Here is a 12,931-nt window from a genome sequence, read left to right as displayed (position 1 = left end):
AGAGTTAGTGACATTACAATCCCCCAAATTTACATAAACCCGGGCTCTATATGGCCTGCTAAGAATGAGCTGTTGAAGCTCCACCCTCTGTGCCAGGAGCAGCAGCTCATTTGCATTTAAAGAGCCCACACACAAAATTACAAAATTTTAACATGCTATAAAAAAATTATCTGTGGGGTATTTTTAGCTAACATTTCAAACTTATTTTACATCTTGTTAAAATTGGGATTGTACCACCCCTTTAAAAGCCAGTTGCACTCGCGCCATGGCGGATTCGCTATTTACATGGAGAAAGAATGTGGGAAAGTCTGTCAAATGTATCTTTTAATGTACTGTGACTGACTCAGTAGTTTTTTTTCATCTTCCTTTCAGGCCCTCCTGGACCTCCTGGAGTGGTGATTGTAGAGGAGATCACAGATACCACTGCGACATTGTCATGGAGCCATGGTGTTGACAACCACAGTCCAATCACCACCTACAATGTACAGGCACGTAGCCCGGTCTCTCTGGGCTGGCAAACAGTGAAAACCGGTAATCACTTTCATACATGTTAATGTAACAGTTTATGCTGTGTGTGTAAGTGATGCAAATGACATGATGCAATTCAAATCATAATCAAATGCTAGTGAAATATACAAGTATATCTATATATTACAAGTATGGACTACGATTGATCTAGCTCATTAGGTTGCATATAAAAGTTGAAGTTTTAATGGTCAGTGAATCAAGTACTTCTATATTTCTTGTTCTATAAGATCTCATTCCAAAGCGTTCAGCATATAACTGCTAACATTGTCTCTGAATGCAGACTCAAGTTCTGGGAGTTGACTTTTCCTCCCATCTGTTTGTAAGGATGTGTGGCAAGAGCACAGTGGGGCTGTATTAAATGTCTGTTGTGCTTTTGTAAATGTCACTGGCTGAAATCTAATGGCAAATTAATTTGAAGGTCAGTAGTAGGTTACCTTTTTTGGAAACCCTTTATAATAAGTATACAGTGATTCTTATAAATCATTTATAAACTATTAGTTTTTAGTTGTAATATTGAAGTCTCTATATTTTTAATACATTGTGTACAAATAGTGAGTTCGGCAGTTATTGTAAGGGTCCATAATCATATGGTAGTTAAGCAGTACCACACCAGTAGTTAATGATTAACTGAATATGTAGTAAAGGAATATTGGGCATTATTTATGTGGTAGTTAAGCATGAACATACCAGAAATGGTATTTAGTAGTACTGTATTACTGGCAACTTAGCCATAATTACTAGCCTATTCTAGTGAATAAACTTGAACGTTACTCAATGAGTGTCATTCAAATAATTAATTAATGTGAATATACTTTTCACTTTAGAACAGGAGGTCAAATCGTCTTTATTACACAATTTTAGTAATTTATTGCGCATTCTATTCAGTTGACTTAATAGATGGTAAATCACAGAAATATAACATTATGTAAATCAATTACTTCACAAAAAAAATCTAAAGAAGTAAATAATGGCTAAAAGGGGTGACACTTTATTTCAATAGACGTCACGGTTACATGACTATACTGTAGCTGCGTGCGCATTGTGGTGGCAGAAAAAAAAAAGTAGTAACAAGTGGAGGAAAACGGGCGAAATTCACAGAATAAGAAAAAAATATATATTTGTTGTGCATGTGGATGTCGGAATCAGAATGCCAAAAAAGATGGTCTTCATTTTTACAGAATATCATGGTCGAAGACACCATTTGAAGCTAAACGCAGATGTTTATACAAATGACCTGCAATGATTACCCTACTATTAAAGCACAAAACTGATGTAAACAATAGATCTACATAACATCAATCCAGCATTACACTGTAACTTACGGAAATAAACATTTTAACCCGCTTCACGTCAAGTGGTTCTTGTAAAGTCGAAAGTGCACGATAAATAGATAAAGTTACTGTGTCCCTAAAGAAAGAATCGACTCTGAACCGCCTAAACAAGTCGGACTGAGTTTAGCTTCTGACAAGCACTGTAGTGGTAGACCAATCACAACAGACTAGGCCATCTGGCCCTCGCGGAAAGGAGGAATTTAGACAGACTGATTCATCCAACGAGTTGTTTGAGGGTCATTGAAAAATTTGGTGATGTGCAATGTATATTATGAGAAAAGTATTTAGTTTATTTTTTCTACTTTTGATGCATGTAAACCTTGTATTGTTTACATCAGTTTGTAGGAGACCTCCAAAACAAAATTAGGAACTTTTAAAATAGCACAATAGGGGCACTTTAACAATGTAGAGACTACAATTCATGATATATGAATTAACTATAAACTAATAGTTATAAAGCATAACCTAACTCTTCCATTAGCTTGAAATGGTTCATATTTTTATCCCAAAATCAAAAGAAAAAAATGTAGAAGTCAAGTCAAGTCAGCTTCATTTATATAGCGCTTTTAACAATATGGACTGTTTCAAAGCAGCTTTACAGTGATAATAGGAAATTAAAGTGACATAGATTGTTTTGGCTTTACAGCCAACTTAGAATAAAGTTATTGTCCAGCTAAAGTTTTGATTGATTCACTTCCGTTGCAACGATCATTAGTTATTAACTTAGGGGCCGCCAACACGACACCGTTCTAACAAAAATTCTTTAATGTGATCCGGCCGCTCATTTGAATAAAACAGTGCCTGGTGGCTCTGAGAATTTTTTATCGCTTCCAAGTAGCCACATGAATTGGAATTATCTCGACAACGTTCTATCAGTACAGAGGTAAAGGGTAGGAGGCCTTCACAGAGGAGAGACTGGTTGACAGTTCAGGACTGCATTGTCGTCGTGTCCAGGCGCAGGTCCTTCATCAGATCCGGATACGGGCTGGATCCGGCGGACTGCGGTAAACCTCGGGACAAACAGAGAGACTAATATTAGCGTAGACGCCATCCTTCTTATGGTGTACCAAGTACATCAGGATTTATGGGAAGTGTTCCCGGTTCCGGCTGATCTAAACTATGCAGCCTAACATTGAATTATAGAAGTCTATAATGTGTTATGTGTATGCTAAGCCAAAGAGATGTGTTTTTAGTCTAGATTTGAACTGACAGACTGTGTCTGCTTCCCGGACAATGTTAGGAAGATTGTTCCAAAGTTTTGGTGCTAAATAGGAACAGGATCTACCGCCAGCAGTCGATTTTGATATTCTAGGTATTATCAACTGGCTGGAATTTAGAGACCGCAATAGATGTGAAGGACTATAATGCGTTAAGAGCTCGCTCAAATACTGGGGAGCTAAACCATTTAGTATTTTGTAAGTAATCAGCAATATTTTAAAATTTATACGATGTTTAATAGTGAGCCAATGCAGTGTTGACAGAACCGGGCTAATATAGTCATACTTCCTGGTTCTGGTAAGAAGCGGCTGCATTTTGGACCAGCTGTAATTTGTTTACTAAGCGTGCAAGGCAACCACCCATAAGAGCATTACAATAATCTAGCCTTAATGTCATGAACCCATCAACTAATTGTTCTGCATTTGTCATTGAGAGCATATGACGTAATTTAGATTGTATTTTTTCATTAGAATTTTTAATAATAATTAGAACCTCTGTTTTTTTTCAGAATTAAGTAGTAGGAAATTACTAGTCATCCAATTTTTTACATCAGCTATGCATTCCGTTAATTTGGTGAATTGGTAAGTTTCGTCAGAGCTTGAAGAAATATAGAGCTGAGTATCATCAGCATAACAGTGAAAACTGCCATGAAAAATGCCATGCTTCTGTTGTAAACCTTGTTCTTCTTAAGTGTAGAAAAACTCAGAAGTGAAAACCAGGAGACTTATTTAAGCAGGATTCTTTATTTGCTGTAGTCTGCTTCGTACCCAAGTCAAGTCAAGTCTAACTAAGGCAGTATACATTTAGTTCATATACCCTTTCAGGGGGAGGAGTTACCTAAAGGTGGAGGCACTCTGAAACAAAAGCATGTAAATGAGGCATACCGGTTAAGGAATGTGCCCTAGACTGAGAGTGTTACCAATCCTAATCCAATCAGCATAACAGTGTAATGTAAATATCCTAATCCAATCAGACAGACTCTTCACCGATACCTTCACATTATCTTAATGGCCAGGCAGTACATAAAGACAAAAGGTGATAGTCTCAGTGCTCTGACCAATTAACTTACAATAGAGAGCTGGACAGACAGGAACAGGCAGGTTTGTGACATCATTTACCTTAGATACAAAATCCACACTAATAAACTTTCTCAGTTTCTATACTATTGTATTGGAAGCTCAATTAAACCTTTAAATAAAATTTGTAATCCTACATTCTTAATGATATCTCCTAAGGGTAGCATGTACAGAGTGAACAGCAACGGTCCTAGTACTGAGCCTTGTGGTACGCCATACTGAACTTTTGATCTATAAGACATCTCTTCATTTACTGCTACAAACTGATAACGTTCAGATAAGTATGATTTAAACCATGCTAATGCAATTCCACAAATGCCAACATAATTTCCGAGTCTATTTAAAAGAATGTTGGTCAATAGTATCAAATGCTGCACTAAGATTGAGTGACACCAATAGCGAGATACAAATACAATCGGATGATAAGAGGAAATCATTTGTGACTCTAATGAGAGCTGTCTCAGTACTATGGTACGGTCTAAATCCTGACTGAAAATCCTTGCAGATACCACTTCTTTCTAAAAAGGAACAGTTGTGAGGATAATGCCTTTTCTAGTATTTTTGCTAGAACAGGTAGATTTGAGATCGGCCTGTAATTGACTAATTCTGTAGGATCAAGTTGCAGTTTTTTAACAAGTGGTATAATCATAGCCAGCTTAAAAGTTTCCGGTACGTATCCAAGTGACAAAGATGAATTAATGATATTGAGAAGGGGATCTATGACCTCTGAAAGCATCTCTTTCAGTAGTTTAGTCGGTATAGGGTCTAACATACATTTTGTCGAATTTGGTTGATTCGACGAGTTTAGAAAATGTTTCCTCTCCTTTAGCAATGAATGAATCAAATTTTTCCTTAGGGATACTACAATGCACCCCCTGATGCAATGCTGTAGTAGACGGTTGAATACCGTATTTTCCGCACTATAAAGCGCACCGGATTATAAGGCGCACCTTCAATGAATGACCTATTTTAGAACATTAACTGTATATAGGGTGCACCGGATTATAAGGCGCATAAGATACTGCAGTCAAACCTTTGACTGGGTTTGTGTTATGCATCCACTAGATGCTAAAGGGAATGTAGCGAGTGCGCGGCGCTGGAGGCGAGGCGTTTACTAGTAAGCGTGAGCGCGCTGGGGCAGGCACGTAACTTACAATCGCAGCCTGACTCTAACGAGTATTCATGTGTGGCAGCTCGCTGACAGCAACAGCTGGCTGTTTTGACTGAGACGACCCGGTTACTGCGAATGGGGAACGCTTTATGAACATTCTGTGACGCGCGGGACAGTGTGTCTGTTCGTATGTCTGTTAGTAAGAGTCTGTTATAAGGCGCACTATCGTTTTTTGAGAAAATTAAAGGCTTTTAAGTGCGCCATATAGTGCGGAAAATACGGTAGTTATAATTCCCTGATATTATCAATCTTTGAAGTGAAGAAGGCCATAAAGTCATTACTGTTGTGCTGCTTGGAAACTTCTTGGCTTGAAACTTTATTTTTCGTCAGTTTAGCAACTGTTTCAAATAAATACCTTGGGTTTTATTTATTTTCTTCTAATAGGGTTGAAAAATAAGCCGATCTTGCAGCTTTTAAGGCCTCTCTGTATGCAATCGAGCTCTCCTTCCATGAAATGTGAAATACCTCTAGTTTTGTTTTCTACCAGTTTCGCTCCATTTTTCTGGCCACTCTCTTAAAGGCCTGAGTGTGCTCGTTGTACCACAGCATTGGACTATTTTCTTTGATCTTCTTTAAGCGCAACGGAGCAACTGTGTGTAAAGTGCTGGAAAAGAGAGAGTTAAAAGTTTCTGTCGCAATATTGAGTTCTTCTAAGCTATCTGGGATGCTGAGATGATGAAACTGATCAGGAAGATTATTAATAAAGCATTCTTTAGTGAAAGAAGTGATAGGTCTAACATATTTGTAACACGGAGTCGGCTTTGCAGCCTTGGTTAAATGAAGTTTACACAAGACTAAATAATGATCTGAGATGTCATCGCTCTGTTGCAGAATTTTAACAGCATCAACATTGATTCCATGTGATAATATTAGATCTAGAGTATGAGTACGACAAAGAGTAGGTCCTGACACGTGTTGTCTAACTCCAATAGAGTTAAGAATGTCTTTAAATGCCAATCCCAATTCATCTTTTTCATTATCTACATCGGTATTAAAATCACCAACAATTAGGACTTTATCTGCAGCCAGTACTAACGCTGATAGAAAGTCAGCAAATTATTTGATAAACTATGTATGGTGCCCTGGTGGCCTGTATAGAGTAGCCAGCACAAATCTTAAACGTGATTTATAATTTGCACTATATATTGTTACATTAAGCACCAACACTTAAAAATAATTATATTTGAAACTGGACTTCTTAGTAATTTTGAAAATATTACTATAAATTACAGAAACACATGTGATGGGATTTAGGACCTTGGTGACGTGAGACAGCTGGCAGATTGTCGGTTTAGCCAGTTTGTCTGCTTCCTGACCTGAGCCCCAGATTGTCATGTTTGAGCTCTAAGACTATGTGCCATATTACTAGAGAGAAGAGCAGCACCATCCCAGGAGGGATGAATACCATCTCTTTTCAACAGGTCAGGTCTGCCCCAAAAACTTTTCCAATTGCCCTTGCACTCTTACAATTAATCTCAATTAAAGTTTGGATGCGTGTATCTAGTTCTGAAATCTTCTCCGTCAGCCTGACTATCTCCCTGCATTTATCATATGTAAATCCTGTGCTGACAGAGAAGGCTATGCTATACATGTTACATGAAGTGCAAGTCACAATAAGAGGAGAAGATGACATGACTCACCGTGTTTGTTGACTGTTTCTACTTACCACAGCTTTGATGGATTTGTAAAAGGCGCAAGCTAAATAAATAAATAAAGAGCGCATGGATGGCACACTAACAAGCTAGTGAATTAGTAGCTTGTTGTGCTAGCAACGATTTAGATTGAAGCTAGTGATGTCAGGTTAATATGTGATGTTGAGTAAGTTGTATTTAGCAGTATAAACAACAGGGAATGGTAGTAAATAATGATTAAAAACAGAAAGATACAAAGCTGCCAACTCTCACACATTGACCGTGAGACTCACGCAATTGACCCTTTCCACATGCTCTCACGCCACACATCCATTTTCTCACACAGAGAAAAATCGCGGACAAAGAGGACACTGACACCGACAGACAAGACAGAGAAGGTTACTTTTGGAACAGATGGAACAAATTCTCAGCTGTCAGATTCTGTCAACATTTTTACGAGATTCACACAATAAATAACGTTTTGGCGCTTTTAAATGTGACAGATCGCTGTAGCGCGTCAGTTCAAGCTGCACGTGATACAGTAGCCTACAACCACCACCATCCCCATCAACAAATCCCCCCACAACAAATCGTACACAACGAACATTAATAACAACATCGTTCTACAAATAATTTTATAACATCCAGAGATATTTGTGAGATGCTTTTTAAATTCACCCAATTATCCAGCTCTTTTAAGTAATTTGTCAGATAAATAAGACTCTCACTATTTTTTTCCATCAATATCAGGAGTTAAATAGCTTTATTTTGGGTACCCTGACAATAACACCGCTTATAATTATCTGCCATTATCCAAAGACAACAGCTTTTTGTGTCATCTGTTCAAACATTAGCAGTCAACTTTGGATAATAGCTAAGTTTTATGCACTTTTGTAGTCTTGATAATTGTTCTTTTCTGTTTGAACATTCCACACGGATGAGAGTAAGAGAGATAAGGCACATGTAGTGTGCACACAATGCTTTGTGTTGAACCTATTCAGATTAGAACAAAGAGGTAGAGATGAAAATGTTTACTTTATAGTGTTTAAACACTGTTACCACTTAATGTTCTTTACTGTTCCTTCCTCTAGAAAAGGAGTAGCCCTAAAGGGGCGTTCATTCAAAATATTGTCATTCATTTCCAATAGAGATTTGAGGCAACATGAGCAGCAAAGAAAGTTGGGGATGAAAAAAACTAGAAGAGTTTGACTTTTGCAACTGCACGGATGTGGTGTAGAGATCAGACAGCCCCTCAGACTAGCATACTAAATCATTTACTTCTCATTCGGTTCACATTTAAGTATATTATTTTAATGTTTTCAGACTACTAAATTAAAATGTATTATGTTTAAATTTATATTAAATCCCATAAGATGAACTTTAAAGTGCATTTTTGACCCTCTTAAGTTAGACTTTAGTACATCTTTATATGTAATTTCATAATTACTTGTATCGTCTTTGGTTGAGGTATACTATTAAGGTTAAAGTAAACTTGTGTTTCATGTTTTTAAATATATATGGAATTAATAATACATTGTAATGAAATCAATTTAGTACTTTTAAATTATATTAACTTTACATGTAGTATCAAATAACACACTACAGTTAAAATTATAATTAAGTACTTTTGTATGTTAGATGTGCTTTGGTATGTTAGTCAATCGCATAAAGCACAACAAACGATCAAACATTGGATTAAATGTACTTTAAATCATTTGATGTTTACAAAGTCCACTTTTCACTTTAAGGAACACGGCAACTTTTTGGGACTTTAGCTTATCTAACTCGGGGGATACGGTGAATAAGTCCATACATACCCTTTTCATCTCCGTGCGTGCTGTAACTCTGTTTGACGCACCCACCGCTAGCCTAGCTTAGCACAAAGACTGGATGTAAATGGCTACAGCTAGCATACTAATCCCAATAAGTGACAAAATAACGCAAACATTTTCCTATTTACATGTTGTGATTTGTATAGTCACAGAGTGTACAAATCACAAGGTCATATGAGACAGCCATATTTTAACTGTATAAATACTGGGAACTATATTCTCAGAAGGCGAAGCACTGCTACTTGGGCGGAGTGATAACCGCAGCACCTGAGACGCACCGTTGTTTCTTCTTGTTTACCTCTAACTCCGCTCATTTGTTACTGGGGCGATAGAGCGCGTTCATGACAACACAATACTAACATTACAGGGGATACATGGAGCCCGGGAACAACTGCAATAGTAGTGACCACCCTATTCATATAATAGTGTCACTAACGTTACATTAGAGCTAGCTAATGGCACTGTTACAGTAGGCTAGTCATCTAAAAACATAACGGAACACTTACCGCAGCCGATCCACTTTGTCCTGTCTGCTATCGATGGGATGGCCATATCCTTCAGCACACGTTTCATGGTCCGTGTGGCAAATTCCATTTTTTCAAAATAGTCGTCCTCAGTGAAATGTACTGAGTAAACATGATGGTCCTTGATGATCTATTCAGGTGTGTTTGGATCGATATCCAGAGCAAGTAGCCATTGATTCATCAGGTCAGCGTTTTTGGTTGGAATTCTATGAAACATCATGGTATTACCTGGTCTCTCCTGTTTATTGTCGCAGCTCTTTACAATACAGCGAACACCCATGATTGTAAACTATGCTTTTACTATCTAGTAATTGCTGACTCTATTACTCCATGTCTGAACAAACTCTCTGCTCCTCACCACGGTGCGTCTCAGGTGCTGTGGCTATCACTCCGCCCAAGTAGCAGTGCTTCGCCTTCTGAGAATATAGTTCCCAAAATTTATACGGTTAAAAGATGGCTGTCTCATATTACCTTGTTATTTGTACACTCTGTGACTATACACATCACAACATGGAAAATGTTTGCATTATTTTGTCATTTATTGGGATTAGTATGCTAGCTGTAGCCATTTACATCCAGTCTTTGTGCTAAGCTAGGCTAGCCGTGGGTGCGTCAAACAGAATTACAGCACGCACGGAGATGAAAAAGGTATGGACTTATCTAACTCTGGGGGATACAGTGAATAAGCTAATGTCCCAAAAAGTCGGCGTGTTCTTTTAAATGTGTTATGAAACATAGAAATGAAAGTGTACTCTGTGCGCTGGCTTTTTTATTTCATTAATATTTAAAATTACTGTTTTTAAATATAATTTTAACATTAGAATATACTATACATACACTGTTTAGTACACAAAATTAGTAAGTAGACATTATGCAATGATAAACATTTCAACAGTAGTATGCTACACTTGTCACATGACCTCATCATACTGTATGCATCCAATGAAATATGTTTATAATATAATCAACATGGATTATATAAACACTGTCTGTGTTAATTTAACACTGAGAGTTAGTGTGTTGTTTTTTAACCACTAAGAAATTGCATGTGATGGATGGATGGATGGATGGATGGATGGATGGATGGATGGATAATTGGATGGACAGTATGTAAATAATAGAATATAAAACAGAAAGGCAACCTTATGACAATTTTTAAACCGGTTTCCTGTCATTGGTCAGACAAAGACCCACCCCAAAGTTACACCATTGGTCGAGTCAATGTTGCTATTTTGCACCTGTCGGGATTCTCATGCAAACACATTTTTAAAAAGTTATCTTTTAAAAGCCCAGGAGCCAGTGGCAATATGAATCTAAAGTTTTGTTTTGTTTTTTTTGACATACCAGTAAAGCACACGAAAACCGAAAATGAAATACTCAGAGGAATTCAAAGGAAATCAAGGCATGTGTGGTCAAAGAGAGAGAGAGAAAAAATAAAATACTGAAGGAAGAAAGTATAGAGAGGGTGAAGAAGAGTAACAGTGAGATAAGGCAGGGTAAGCCGGAGGGGAGAAAGAGAGAAATGTGGCGGAGAGCATCTGGGAGTTTATCATTTCGCTGCCTCACGCCTGGAGCGCGGCTCTGGTCCCACAGGTTATGTACAGCCGTTAACTGTAGACAGAAGAAAGCCCAGAGGTTTGGTCCTCAGCCAAGTGTGTGTCTGCACTGAAATGAGGTGTGTAGAATGAGTAGTGTCCTCTGGGCAAACACAATCCTGTGTCTGTTGTCTCTTATGTATTGACTAGAGCAAACCATGAGTGAAAAAATCAAAATTACAAACTTACTTTACTAGAAGCAACGGAAACATTTCAAATGCAATTAGCTGACCTTTAGAGTGCTTTTATTGATCCAGTTAAGTACATCTTTAGAGGTAATTTCATAATTCTATTGAGGTTTTTTTTAAATATGGTTAAAGTGTACTGACAAAAAGTACTGACAAGCATTTGTTAAACTAAAATACACCATGCCATTTGTAATCAAACTTGTATTTCATGTATTTAAATATATCTTTAATTACAAAAGTTGAAATTTAAAAATATATTAACTTTAAATGTAATATCAAATAATACACTTGTTAGTCAATGCATCAAAGTGGACTTATGTTAATCATGACAAAATATAATTAAATAATGATTTATACTTTGAAGTAAAACATTTAATTTGCATTACTACAAAGAGCAGTATAAGTGTATAATATGATATGATCTGCAGGTCATTTTTTGAAGTACACTTGTAGTGCAGAGTCAATATAATTAAGCACACTTCTTTTATTTTTACAAAGGCATGACAATCAATCTTATATTTGAGTTTTTAGAGGGACAGTTTATGCATCTGTGTCAGGTTCTTCTATTGAAATTGTACTCTATATTTGAAGAATTCCTCTTTGTTGTAGAAGTGTAAAGATTTATGCTTTGGTGGATTCAAAAAAAATCCAATATTGATTTTTAGGTTGTTTAAAAATCGATCAATGATGTTACAAAACTAGATGTTGGCTCCATTCCACATCTTAGTGAGCTGCCTACATAAGCAGCATTTAAAGCGTCATAGATGTTCTCCCATTGCAAAGGCTGTTCCAAAACACAGGCAGCATAATTGTTTATTCTGTCTAAATAATCAGCATGGCATGTATTCTTAGAGAAGGCGATCCCAGAATGCATTGCATTGTGACAGTCACGCAGAAAAAAAGATGGATAGAATGTTCCAAAAGGAGTGAAATATTCATTATAAATGTACTTTAAATTCTTCCCATTAATATATATGTGTGTGTGTGTGTGTGTGTGTGTGTGTGTGTGTGTGTGTGTGTGTGTGTGTGTGTGTGTGTGTGTGTGTGTGTGTGTGTGTGTGTGTGTGTGTGTGTGTGTGTGTGTGTGTGTGTGTGTGTGTGTGTGTGTGTGTGTGAGTGTGTGTGTGTTGATGCTTATTTAGAGATTTTCAGTGATATTCTAGTAATGTGCTAATGTACACTGTTCCAAATCAATCACTTGTAAGGCTGCATTTTGGTTGCTGTCTTGGGGTGGGGGGGGGGGGGGGGGGGGTATATTGTAAAACAGTGTACAATATACACTGTTTTCATATATAAACGGAAAACGTTTTATGAGCTTGGGCCATTCCTTTACATGACAACGGTGGTTTGGGGGCCTGAAAACACATTTTTGAAAACAGGTTTCAAAATGCAAGTTTTTGAAAACGATAATGCTGTTGTCTCTATGTAAACTACAAAAACACGAATCATTCGCATGCGTATTACGCGTTCAATGTATAGGTGCTCAATGTCTAGGTGCACTCTTTACAAAGTGATATCGCCAACTACTGGCCTGGCAGCAGAATACAGCGTTTTTACAGTCATTTTTGGGGATCCGTGTGAATAGAAATCATTTGACAACATTATTGTCTATATACAAAACTTTTCAAAAATACATGGTAAACCCCCCTCCCCCCCATAATTCCATGATACTTTTCTGTTAGTATTTTAGTTCATCTCACTTAAAACCTTGGAGAAAACTCAAGGAACTTTCACCCCAAAATCACTTAATCACTGCTTAATTGTAGTGAAATGGTTGCACTGTCACATGTATTTCACACTTTGTATGTGCATACTGTATATATCAGTCCACATTGCT

At 37.2% G+C, this 12,931-nt stretch overlaps 1 protein-coding gene across 3 annotated transcripts in view; it reads left to right on the top strand.

Moving 5' to 3' along the window:
* Nucleotides 1-12,931, top strand: part of cntn5 (contactin 5) — a 442,606-nt gene that overhangs the window by 392,654 nt on the left and 37,021 nt on the right. For all 3 annotated transcript variants that reach the window (XM_077248331.1, XM_077248330.1, XM_077248329.1), the window contains exon 16: nucleotides 373-531. In XM_077248331.1, coding sequence (XP_077104446.1) covers nucleotides 373-531 — 159 coding nt within the window. The remainder of the gene's footprint in view (nucleotides 1-372; nucleotides 532-12,931) is intronic.

This window comes from Siphateles boraxobius, unplaced genomic scaffold, assembly GCF_051911475.1.
Source record: "Siphateles boraxobius isolate OS27281-9 unplaced genomic scaffold, OSU_SipBor_1 30, whole genome shotgun sequence".
In the NCBI taxonomy this organism is placed as follows: domain Eukaryota; kingdom Metazoa; phylum Chordata; class Actinopteri; order Cypriniformes; family Leuciscidae; genus Siphateles; species Siphateles boraxobius.
The sequence above is the reverse complement of the archived record's forward strand: the minus strand, read 5'-3'. Positions and strand labels throughout refer to the sequence as shown.